The 12,196-nt window shown below is 49.7% G+C and overlaps 4 protein-coding genes across 4 annotated transcripts; 2 read left to right on the top strand and 2 right to left on the bottom strand.

Moving 5' to 3' along the window:
* Positions 1-176: 176 nt before the first annotated feature.
* mob-2b (protein kinase activator) lies at positions 177-2,694 on the bottom strand. Its single transcript, XM_958818.2, has 4 exons — positions 2,146-2,694; positions 1,375-1,731; positions 1,200-1,311; positions 177-1,129 (listed from the first exon to the last, which is right to left on the bottom strand). Exons 2-4 carry the CDS (start codon positions 1,640-1,642, stop codon positions 598-600), a joined length of 912 nt encoding a protein of 303 aa, XP_963911.2. The 5' UTR covers positions 1,643-1,731; positions 2,146-2,694; the 3' UTR covers positions 177-597.
* Positions 2,695-3,082: 388 nt separating this feature from the next.
* On the top strand, positions 3,083-5,929 carry NCU07461 (DNA polymerase POL4). Its single transcript, XM_958819.3, has one exon. The coding sequence runs from the start codon at positions 3,310-3,312 to the stop codon at positions 5,848-5,850; it is 2,541 nt and encodes an 846-aa protein (XP_963912.3). The 5' UTR covers positions 3,083-3,309; the 3' UTR covers positions 5,851-5,929.
* An 879-nt stretch (positions 5,930-6,808) lies between these two features.
* Positions 6,809-7,772, top strand: NCU07462 (hypothetical protein; the record flags this gene model as incomplete). The annotated part of the gene is made up of 3 exons (XM_958820.1): positions 6,809-6,856; positions 6,926-7,243; positions 7,572-7,772. 3 exons carry the CDS (start codon positions 6,809-6,811, stop codon positions 7,770-7,772), a joined length of 567 nt encoding a protein of 188 aa, XP_963913.1.
* Positions 7,773-9,118: 1,346 nt separating this feature from the next.
* Positions 9,119-11,880, bottom strand: NCU07463 (hypothetical protein; the record flags this gene model as incomplete). The annotated part of the gene is made up of 2 exons (XM_958821.2): positions 9,119-11,620; positions 11,702-11,880. The coding sequence occupies 2 exons, from the start codon at positions 11,878-11,880 to the stop codon at positions 9,661-9,663; spliced, it is 2,139 nt and encodes a 712-aa protein (XP_963914.2). The 3' UTR covers positions 9,119-9,660.
* Positions 11,881-12,196: the final 316 nt, after the last annotated feature.

The following is a 12,196-nucleotide window of genomic DNA, read 5'->3' as shown; positions in this document are numbered from 1 at the left end:
TGGATCTGGCGTGCCTAGCTCGGTCTTGGCAGTCTGGGCCGCTGATGGGCCCTTTTGGACCCTTTTTGGAGCACTCCACCTCACTGGCCCCCTCCCCTGGTGCTTGCCACTTTGGCGCTAGGTCTAGCCCGTGCTCCCATTGATGTATCTGACATCAGGTGTAACCCCAACGTGGGTTTGGATATCTTGAAGGGTGTTGTATTGTAGAGATCTGGCATTTCCCTTTCAACGCCATTCAGATCCATGATAAATGAGCCATCACTTCTCAACCTTCTTTCGAACACTCAAGCGACTAAGAGATCTAACTGCCCCTTGCCCTCTCGAGTCAGCATCCCAGTAAGGACAAGCCATTTTCCTTCAGCAAACGCCCAGATATATATAGTGATACTTTTCGTCTTGGTATTAGTCTCCTCATCCATCGCTTTTCTGGCCTGCCACATCTAACTCCCGTTCAATGTACACATGGCCATTATCTATCCTCTAGAGTAACCCAACATAACCGAGATAGATCAGGATACTCCACATGTTGACAAGCCTCATCATGATATGCTCTGTTTTTCCCCATAACATCCCCTTGTTTTCTTCATGCTCCTGTAATTAAGCCAGGCCTGCCATCTGCATCAGGCGAGTGCCAACCTTCAAGTTGGCGTACTCATAAGCCTTCGATTCCGGTGGAAAGGTACCATTGGCGGCCCAGAGATCAATCAAAGGCTGCATTGGCTCAAGCTCGGCCGGCTTGAGCATATCGAGGGCGGTCGCTGTCAGCACAAAATGGCTGAAACAGCTGTTGAGTTGCTTCTCCAAGTTCAAATGGTAGAAGGGCTCCGTAAAGTGGGCCCAGTAAAGGTGAGCGTAGACGCGGAACATCTGGAGGAAGATGGTCTGGCAAATGTTGAAAAACTCCTTGGGGAATCCGCTGCGCTTGCCGATCCAGTCGTCAGGACCCGTCAAAAGTGCCGTTGTGGTAATCTGAGGGTTATGCGCAAACGAAACCCCCGACGCCTCGGTGGGGAACATCTTGGTATCGTCAATCTTGCCCGAAATCCACCGCTGCATCAGAGTAATGTACTCATATGCTGGGAGCTCAATGGGCTCAAAGCGGCTGTTTAGCCACGTGTACGAGTGGTTCCTGTGCCCATTTCTGTTAAAACAGATCCTTGAGGTGCTTCGACATGGGCATTGGGGGTTTCCGTTCTTACGTTCCAGCGGACATCCTGGGGCAGGTAATGGAGTTGCAAATCGACTTTCCATCCTCTTCCTTTTCGTATACAACTCTGACAAAGTTCCACAAGTTGCGGTAATGCTCAACCACTACATGATGATGTCAGTGGACACGATAACGTGTAACAGTCACAGACAAGGATCATGAATTACCTTGATGAGCAATCCACTCGCCCTGCTCCACCGTCTTGGGCCTAGCGCTGAGTGTCATAAAGTTGCCCTTGACGATGTGCTTCGCGGCCGTCGGGTTCAGCCACAGTGGCAGTGGCCTGGGAAGATGATAGGCGTTGAGGGCCTCTTCACCAGTGCCCATCATACCGATTGACTGAGATAGTGAGGGTGAGGCAGGAAGTGGCGGTAGCTTGGAGGACAGGTTGGCTGAGCTCTGGCTGGAGATGGAGTTGTTGCTGGGTGAGGGCATATGATGATGGTGAACATCGTCGGTGGCGGGTGATTGGGGGGGTTTTGTTTGACGTGGTTTTGTTTGCCGTGCCTCTCAGGCGGGCATTTCTGGTTGGGTCAGCATCTGTCGACAAACCCAAGACATGTTTGTATTCAGGACCGGATATTGGAGGATGATGAAGGACAAAGAAGGTTGAAACGTAACGGCAGTAATATTGCTCGTGATGGTATATGTACTGTGCGTGCTGCGCGGCCGTTGTGTCTGGGTGACTCTGAAAGGAACCTAGCTCAAGACCAAAACCGTCATACCCATCACTCTATAATAATGACATGTGATGGCTGGCAATGTGAGAAAGCAGAACCGAGACAGATGGATCCGGAGAAACCAGAGAAACATAAATGACCGATGACCATTTGATTGCAGCCTCTCACAAGTAAAGCCCACTAGGCCAGTTGTTGAGAGAACCTGAAGTGACAAGCATGTGAGATGAGAGAGAGGCGTGAGAAAGAACGGGTACCTACATTCCAGAAAAGAGGTTCGACATGATACCGACTTATACGGGAAGTGAACTTGGACGTTGTAGTAGGTAGACAGGACGTGATGGTGCCTGAATGCAACAAGGAGCGATGAGATGTCGGACTGGAGTTGCGAAGAAGCCGGAACAGAGTAGGTAGCGATGTACAACTCAGAACGGTCCAAGGCAATTGACCTCCAAACGTTGAGGATGTTCTCGAATTACTGTAGCAGCAAAAAAAGTACGCTAGCGTGGACTGCGTGGTGAGTAGTGATGAAGATGGGGTCGCTAGACAATGGACAGAAATGACGGGCAGCGTGCTGTCGCCAGGTGGGAATTATTCTGCAGGGTCAACTGTGGTGTGAGGAAAGCAAAGTGGACTTGAAGCAAGGGAGCGGACAGGGCCTGACTCGGATTCAGTCGGTCGGGACGGGAGTTGACGATTTCAGTTGTGAGTTTCCCGTCTTCCAGGTTGTTCGTTGTGTACCAAACTGTAACGAAAAGGGGGAAGGAGGAAGCTGTGACGACTGCCCGGCCAGCGAATTGGAGGTTGAAACAGACCGCCACTGTCCACAACCCATTTGGCAGCTGTCAAGTACATATTCAGTAGTTCTCCACCGTGCCCCTGAAAAGCCAAGAAACTAGCATGTAGCGGGGACCGGGCGCCACCACGTGCTATCGCTCGACTTTCGCGCCTGTTTCCTGGCCAAAGAACTTTCTTCTCCACATCGGCTACAAGGGGTCAGCGCGATCCAAACAAAATCCCGTCCCTGCCCGACTGGATGACAGTAATGCACAACTTCACTTGAGGGGCAGTATCTCCAGTCTCTCCAGGGCATATGCAATCATTGCTGCTGCTCGACACTGCGCGGAGTTACCTAGGTAGAGGTACCTCTACCTTACGGAGCGACGTCAACACTACGGACGTACCTTCCATCTTTGTGTTGACAAGGTCCGAGTTCGGACGAGTCGGTTGGTTCCATCAACCAATTCAGGCAACCGCAGCCGTCTGCTCAGGTCACAGTCGGACAAAGAGGAAGGGACGCCAAAACCTGGAAGCGACGACATAATCAACCGACATTATCCGCCATAATTTTGAGCGGCTTCAGTTACAACTGAACTTGAATTGTTTCACAGCGGAACAAAGCTCTGCCGCAATTGACCGATCAAGATGAGCTTCCAAACACTCGCAGAAAAGGTCGCCTTCTTCGAGGTGCTGGACGCCCTCAGTGAGACCATCAGTGATGATGAGAAATTCGACACCCAGGAACAAGAACATCGCGCAAGAAGCAAGGCCTTCTTCAGTTCCAAGGCGAAGCCAAAGCCTAAGTCAAACCCAAATATCCCGACAATTCCTCAGACACAGCCGCCGGCAGCAACACTTTCGACTCCACTCTCCAAAACATCATCGCGGGTCGACATCATCAAAGCCACTCCAGGAGCGCGGGATCTCCGAAAAACTGCCCTCAAGAACACAACAGACACACCCAGTGTCTCAGATACTTCCCTTGTCGTAACAGAAACACCACAACCAAGCACAAGCTCTGCTCGGCCGGTTCCCCCGTTGCTGCAGAGAAGTGCGACGTTGCCCATACCGTCAACTACAAGATTGGTTTCATCACCTCATCATCAACAATCTCCGTCAGGCACATCTTCAACGAGGAAGCGAAAACGCCAAGCCGAGGCAAACGCTGTACCGGAAGCAGACCAGATATTCCGCACTCTCATGTTCTTCTACATTCCCAACGACAACGTTGCCCCTGCCCGACGACTGCGCATTGCCAGAGCCCAGCAATATGGGGCCAAGTGGGTTCGCTCTCTGGAAAAAGCTACTCATGTCATTGTCGATAAGCGTCTGGCCTATCATGATATTCAGAGTGTTCTGGAAGCTACCCCTACAACATCTGCTCCAGTCATTGTTAACGAAGATTATCCCATAGACTGTATTCAGTTCCGCACAATCCTCAACGCGGACCAGGCTCGCTATCACATCCCAGGTCGACCTCATCCAGCTTCACCGACACTAATTGCGCAGGCAACAGATACCCATGCACCATCCCAAATCTCCAACCGGTCGCTACAGGTCAAGGTCTCGACAGCAAAAAGGAGAAAGCAGGTCCCTAGTTCGCAAGATAAAACTCAGTCACAAAGCGAGGAATCAGTCCCTTTGGCTGAGTCCATTGACGTACAAGAGAAGGGCGCTAAACCTGTGGCTGAGGAGCAAATAGTTGAAGATGTGGCGGATGATGATTACATACCAGAACCGAGGCCACCCATCATCCCAAGCCTACTTTCTGGTGGTCCTCGCTTAACAAGTAGCCTACAAAAAATATCACCTCATCATCAAGACGATTCTCCGGAAGATGACCCGAAAGACGAGCTTTCGGGATGTATTGAACTCCTACAACAGTACAAAGACCTTCCCTTGGATGGTCCTCTAGAGGATGATGCTCAGTCAGTCATCTCCTGCCAGGAGGAGATCATATCTGAATCCGAAATAGAGGAGGGCTCTCCACATGAACGCACCCAACAGCGCCGCTCACAACGAACACGTCGACCCACCCAGAAACAAATCGCATCTGAAGATCGGTTTGCCTGTAACAAGGGTGGGACTAAGGACAAAGCCGCTGAAGCCCAAAACCCCAATGCCAGGACAATCGAGGTTCTCCAATCAATGTGCGACTACTACAGCCGAGTTTCTGATCAATGGCGCACTACTGCCTACCGTAAAGCAATTGCTACTCTCAAGCGTCAGAATACTAGAATTACCACGGCAGATGAAGCATACCATCTCCCCAGCATTGGGAAGAGACTGGCTGAAAAGATCGAAGAAATTGTCACAACTGATTCGCTTCGGCGCCTTGAGTACGCCCAAGCCTCGCCACTGGACCATGTTCTTGCAACGTTCCTCAAGATTTACGATGTTGGAAATGGCCGTGCCAATAAGTGGATTTCTCAGGGCTTCAGGACGTTGGATGACTTGAAGCAGAAAGCAAATTTGACGCACAATCAACGGATTGGTGTCGACCACTACGAAGACCTGAACACGCGCATTCCGAGAAGAGAGGTAACTGCCATTGGCGACTACATCAAGAAAGAGGCAGCACAAATTGATCCAGCTGTCGAGTTGCTCATTGGGGGTAGTTATCGGCGTGGAGCGGAGAGCTCGAGGGATGTGGATTTCATCATTACCAAGAAAAACACTACCTCGTCAGCCGACTTGGTTCCTTTCTTTGAGCGGCTGCTCAAGGTCCTGACGGACAAGGGCTGTGTGGTCGCTACTTTATCGGCTCTACATGCGGACCGGAAAGGGAAGGATGGACCAGGCAGTAAGTGGCTCGGCTGCTGTGTGCTGCCACGGGCAGACGGACCCACAAGCGACAAGATGATAACCAGGAGATCTGCCAAGTCAGCTTCATCAAGCACTCCACGTCCGATATGGCGCAGAGTAGATTTTCTGCTTGTCCCCGAAACCGAGTACGGCGCCGCATTGATCTACTTTACTGGGAACGATATCTTCAACCGGAGTATGCGTCTCCTTGCATCAAAGAAGGGGATGCGGTTGAACCAGAGGGGTTTGTACAAGGAGGTTATGAGGGGACGTGGCAGGGTGAAGGTCACAGAGGGACAATTGGTTGAGGGCAGAGATGAGAGAAGAATTTTTGAGATCCTTGGGGTCAAGTGGCGCGAACCAGAGGAAAGATGGTGTTAACGTTTTGGATTTTCAGTGTGTTTATCTGGTATCCCTTGGAGAATAAGCCGTACCACCCTAGAATGGGAGCATCATCCAGTACGTTCCGTGTTTGAATCGAGACGTCAACTGGTGCTTTCCGCATAGGCAACTGAGCCGCACTTGAGCTGCTTTCAATTGGCTAGAAAGAAGTTATCGACGTTTTCATTATTCCTCTTTTTGTTTCACAACCCCACAATATGGTATAATACCTAACATGCCCCTTAGCTTTCGTTGCTTGAAAGGAGTGCGGAACGTCGAGGCATATGCTTGTCCGTATTTGGTAAAAGTGAAGGATGGGAAGGAAGACCAAAAGCTACTGCACTATCATTGTTGAGGGAAGATTTGCAGCCATCACGTCAACGATACATCTCATTCATTCCCACCTGGCTTCAAGCTCAATAACAAAGGCCAAGGTCCCACACATAAGACGCTCAATAGCAACCGCACTCCAAAGAACTCCAGTCCGCCCAAGCGTTTCATACGATTTAGTCGGCATGGTGCCCAATAGCGAAAACAACGAATCTCATGAACGCGGGATACAGCACGCTAAGCGATATCTTTGAGAGGTTGATGGAGCCATTGCGCTAGAGTGTCCCGGTTCTTTGATGCAAACGCGGAACGCTACGAAGCGCGCTTTGAATCTTGCCGCGCCTTTGTAGATATCGGCGACATGCCATACCGTTCCCTGCTTGACGACAGCGAGGATCCATGTCTGCGGAGTAAGGGGATTTGTGAAAGAAGGATTCGAGATGAACGCTTTCTTCAAAGTGATATAAAACCAAGAGGATGGAAAATGACAGTTTGTCTACTTTTTCTTTTTTTTCTCATCGAGACGTTCTCTTCACCCACCAGCAATCACCCTGCCCCGATCTATCTATCTATCTATCTATCTATCCAGTCTCTAGAGGAGGAGTTTCCGGCTCGCACACTCATTACCATGTTCTCGTCACTCATTCTCTCCGGATCGTTGCTGGCTATCTTCCAGGTATGATGATATCCCTACCTATCTACCTACCCAGCCACACCAACATACATTAACCCAAACTACGTCTAGACAATCCCCATCACCCTCGCCTTTCCCACCCCTGATGGACCCTTCATCCCAGACTCCCAAACTTCCCCCGGCTACGGAATCCAAGACGATCTTCTTCCTTCCTTCAACATAACCCCCATTGCCGACGGCATCCTCGAAGCCCGGGGCGGTGTGAAGAACAGTCGGGAAGTCATCCGTGTCGACTGCGACATTGGCGGCGGCAGCAGCAGCACCAAGTGGGGGTACGCATTAGCCAAGTACGTCGCGGCGGGCGTCAAGCATCTGAAGGAAGTGTCGGGAACGCCGAGCAACGGACCGGGCCCGGGGAATTGTGGACGGGTGAGCTGTAGTTGGGGAGCGGCGATTTATTGGTGTAATGATGTGAGTTTTCTTTTCTCTTCTGTTTTGTTCTGTTCCATACTGTTTCACTTCTTTGCTTCTTTTCATGTCTCCCTTCTTGTTTCAACAAGAAAAATATTCAAAAAAAGAAAAAGAAAAGAGGAAAAGAAAAATGGAAAGTAACAAAAAATTGGCTCCTTCTTGTGTTTCTCCTCTTTTTCTTCCCCCAAGGCGAGGCGAGGTGTGAAATGAGATTGAACTAAAACATGATGTCGTTACTTACTTACTTACTTACTTACGTACTTACGTACTCACAATTGTAAAACAGGCACCCCGCGTCGGAAAAGAACTCAGTTCCTACGGCGAAATCGCCTGGGCGGCTCAGGAGGTCCAGAAGAGATGTTACTCTCAAGGACAGTCCACCGGGACGCCGGCGAATATCAATAACAATGGGGGGTATTTGAAGGGGGCTGTTTACATGAGGGATCAGTGGAGTGTGATTGTTAGGTCTGATCATGATAATTGCTGATGGTGGGAATGGTGATGTACCATAAGGGATGTGGATGTGGATGTGGATGTGGATGTAAATAATAGGTGGTCTTATTGTGGATTGGATTGGCTCTGGGTTCTCACAAAAACTTGGTTTATGTCTCTTTGGCTAGTGGAGGATGTTGAAGTGCAAAGCGGAGGAGAGGGAGGGACAGGATGAAAAAGAGAAAGGGGGAAGATGATGGTGTGGTAAGACGGTGGAAGTCGGGATTATTCCTCTCAAGGAGTGATACCACGTTTCATCACACCCTTTACCGTCTCACCATTCGAATAAATTATGTTGACAATTTTGTATTCCCTGCATATCTGGATGATCAACGCCGAGTGACCATGGTGGCCGTAGTAGGTCGTGACCCCCGTCCAAAGTGAGAAGTCAACGAGTGAGATGGATGTCTAGCTTGAATCTTGCACAATTTGCAGTGCTACTGTTAGTGACGTAACAGCACCGCTGAGCGGAAACTCTCGTCGCATCTAACGTGATGATGCTGCGTCAGGAAGGAACCAATGACCTAGAAATGGCGGAACAGACAGAATAAGTTATGCGAACGAATGCTAGGAACTTCGGAGTAATCCCAACTGGCCAAACGATGGTAGTGGTCGTAGATCGACTTTTTTTTTTTGACCGAGTGTCACTGATCGAGTTAGTTTGATCTCACGACACTTTAGTGCACCCAAAGTGTTCCGTCTTCCCTCATCAGTCTCCCACAAAGGGGTTGGAGATGTGATTTACCCGCTGGCGTGCCTAGGTAATGAACGATTGAGGGAGACGAAACACGGCGTGCTGAAAAGAAGGTATCTGGGCACTTGTGTATGAATACCAGAAGAAGCAAGATCGTGTCTTTTCCCTTTCCGAGACCGGGCATCGACCTGTAGAGACAACACCGTAGATACTGCACTTGTAGACCAGAGGAGACAGAACATACTTGTTCATAGTTCAGGAATTCGACTTCTGTTTCGCGAAACTAACCAATAACAAAGAAAAATCGCAACGCCAACCGCTCCGTCTTCCTTGTAGCCCCTACTCCAACAAATATGAACAGCGTCGAACCATTCGTCAAGAGATGCAGCATCACCATCCTCGGATGCATCGAAACATTATTCCTCTGAGCCATAAACGCTGTCAGTGCTTCGCTCCTTATCAGCAGACGCCGGGGTGCCTTCTGAAAACAAATCTTTGAACCCCTTCCCATCTGCAGTTACCTGTATCTTCCATTTTTCTTCCATCTGTCTGGCCCACTCGTCCTCGTCCTGTTTTCTTTGAATTCTAACAATCATCGTCATGGTTTCTAACACTTTTCCGTCCCTAGGCGGCGATGCTTGTTTCTCCAATTCAATGACCTGTCGAAAGGTCTCCTCCGCTTCCCCATAGCGAGCGCGGCTCGCAAACCAGGAGCCCAAACGAAGGTGATACTTGAGTGATACGGGATGTGTAGGGTCATGAATTCTCTGCGCCAGCTGCCATCGTTCATACTAGACTCTCTCTGCCTCTTCTTCGCGCGATAGACGGCTGGTAACAAATCTAAGGCGACTAAGGGTATTAAAAATTTTAGGGTGCTATGGGCCTAGTACCCGCTTCTGTAGTTCCAACACTTGATGAAGAATCTCGTCTGCTTCCTCGAATTGCCCAAGTTTCGGAATCAGGTTTTCAACCCATTCCAAGCTGTCAAGTGTATCGGGGTGCTTTGGCCCTAACACCTGCTTCCGTGACTTCCATATTTGACGAAAGATAATCTCAGCCTCTGCACTACGATCACACTTGTACGTCATTCTCGCAAGTGCGGAGAGTGACGTGAGTGATCAGGGTGCTCAGGATCTAGAAGTCTTCTCTGCATTTCCGAATGATTTCGTCCGATTCCTCCCCCCTCTTCTCATTTCCCTTGACGTGTCAAAACGTCCCTATACAGCATGAGAGTACTAATTGTTGAAGGGTGCTCAGGACCGAGTACTTTCCTCTTGGCCTCTAACACTCTGCATAGCATGTCTTCGGCCTCCCTGAACCGCTTTTGATAGACCAACTTGCTAGCTTGAAGACTACGAGCCTCAAGTGTATTCGGATGATCTGGACCCATTACCTCGATATGTTGCTCCACCGCTTCATCGATGATAGGTTCCGCCTCTGCCCATTTTTCTTGTGCTACTAAAACAAGCGCAACTCTACCCAGACTGGTGATTGTGAACGGAGATGTCAAGCCGTTTGAATAAAATCCGGACTGGTATGCCAGGCTGTATAGTCTCTCCGCTTCTGCATGATGTCTTGTTCTGTAAGCAATATTTCCAAGTCCCATGAGGGTAACACCTAACCCTATAAACTCAGAATTTGTGACACGTTTCTGAGACTCCAGCACCTCCAGATATATGGCTTGCGCTTCATCTAGTTTCCCAGTCATCTCCAGGGATGAAGCATATATCTTGCCTGTATAACGGGTAGTTGGATTGTCCACACCGAGAATTCTTGTTAAGCCTTTGTATGCTTCAAGGGCAGCTGCTTCCGCCGCAGCCACGGACCCGCTGTTCCCCAATGATGGCGCCTTGGAGGCTGCAATTTTGTAGACTTGTTCGTGGTCCTCGCCCAGCTTTTGTACAGCCAGTTGCTCGGCTTTAGTGAAGATCTTCAACGCCGTCTCATACATAGCCGTGGCATGCTTATACCCCCCGACTTTGCGAAGTAGCTCTAAGAAACGAATTGTTTCGCCTCCATCTTCCAGCTGACAAGCAGTTGTATTCACCAAGGGCTCAATATGTGGCGTTAGTTCACCACAAGCACTCCAATTTTCTAGCCAATCTTCGGGAAAACTTTTGATCATCAGTTGCTGAAAGCAGCGCCTCCATTTGTGATCCTCATGCGAGGCTTCCAACCAACTACGGGTGAAAGATTGCACAAGGCTGTGCATCTGAAACGATTTTGCGTCTTCAGCCACTGTCACAAGGGAGTAGTCGCGCAATAGGGTCAAATCATTTTCAAATTCGTCCTCGCCATTGTGACCAATATCAATGCTGCTGTTCTCATTGACCATCTCGCTGTAGTGCTTCTGGAGTACCCACTCCGGAATTCCCTGGGGCTGAAAGAAGCTCATCAAGGACAACAGACCAGCAGCGGACTGCCGCTCGTCGCGTATTTGATTGAAAGTGATCTGCCAGGTCTTGATCTCCACTTCCTTATTTTTAGCATCCGGATTGTACCGACCCTCGCTGTCACGACTGCTGAGAAAAACGAAGTTCCTGCCATTGAACTTCTCCAAGTACTTAGCACACGTCATCCGAGGCTGTAGATTTTGGATGTATGCTGCCGCTTGGGAGATGCAAAGAGGGATGCAGTTCAGGGTGAGAACAACCCTTCGTGATATTTCGTCGCTTTCACCGAGGTCACCGAGCTTTCTTCTGAAGAGCAATCTCGCCTGATTCTCTTCCATTTCTGGAACCACCAGAGTGTTGTCAAGGCTAAGCGCTAGTATTCTGGCTGTGTCTAGACTGCGGGATGTGATCAGGATTCTGCCGTTACCAGTTTGCGGCAGGAACGAATCAAGCATCCCCGAGTCTATGGCTGGAGTTACATCGCTGTTGGTTCTTTTATTCCTGAACACGAAGTAATCGTCCGCATTGTCGAGGATCATAACCCACGGCCCATTCTCTCCATCACGCAGCCAGTTGAACACCTGCCTGAGCATATCGGTGCCAACACCATACTCGTTAGGGAGGCCGAGTTTCTCAGAGATACGACGAAATCCTTGAACAAATGTGTCTTTGGTGGCCGAATTAACCCAAAAGATGTATGTATCCGGTGATTCTTTGCAGACTTGTTCGGCGTAGCGGATGGCGAGCTTAGACTTGCTACAAACTTTCAGTCAGCATGTTAAGGTCTACTCAAGGCACGGTTCTGACGATAACGCGGTTGAGAATATGCACACATACCCAATACCACCAAGTCCAACAAGCGCAGCGCGACTCGGGGATTTGTTGAGTTCTTGCTGGAGCCAATCCGTAATGATCGGGCGGTCGATATAGTCGGGCCCTGAAGGATGGGGGATGTCTGAATAGGGCTTGCTGATCGCAGTCACAGGACCGGGCCTATTGGCAAAGTGGATGTTCATAGTACCGCCGTGACTGACTTGAGTTCCGACCACGAAGCTTTCTCCGCTAATTGCGCCATTATAGGTCGTGTTTGCCATGGTAGTTTGTTATCCGAGACATAGACAAAGCAGGCATGAGAGGAACTCGCCGCACACATAATACCTGAAGGGTAGGGCAAGTCCGGTATACACTGGGCGTAGCACCGCCGATGATGTAGCAAATGCGTTCTTAGATCAAAATGGAGAGAGAGAGAGAGACGTGCTCTCTAAGGTGTATCAGGCATCAAAACCAGGCCACATGACTTGCCGTACTTAAGCGCTCCAGACACAGCCGCAG

This window comes from Neurospora crassa, linkage group I (genome assembly GCF_000182925.2).
Source record: "Neurospora crassa OR74A linkage group I, whole genome shotgun sequence".
NCBI classification, from domain to species: domain Eukaryota; kingdom Fungi; phylum Ascomycota; class Sordariomycetes; order Sordariales; family Sordariaceae; genus Neurospora; species Neurospora crassa.
The sequence above is the reverse complement of the archived record's forward strand: the minus strand, read 5'-3'. Positions and strand labels throughout refer to the sequence as shown.

What these genes read in the sequence shown, in the direction of transcription:
- mob-2b (XM_958818.2), bottom strand. Translation starts at nt 1,642, where the DNA reads ATGCCCTCACCCAGCAACAACTCCATCTCCAGCCAGAGCTCAGCCAAC. An exon ending in CGAGTGGATTGCTCATCAAG is followed by an intron (nt 1,312 to 1,374) that starts GTAATTCATGAT and finishes ATCATCATGTAG; the next exon opens with TGGTTGAGCATTACCGCAAC. An exon ending in CCCAGGATGTCCGCTGGAAC is followed by an intron (nt 1,130 to 1,199) that starts GTAAGAACGGAA and finishes AAATGGGCACAG; the next exon opens with GAACCACTCGTACACGTGGC.
- NCU07461 (XM_958819.3), top strand. Translation starts at nt 3,310, where the DNA reads ATGAGCTTCCAAACACTCGCAGAAAAGGTCGCCTTCTTCGAGGTGCTG.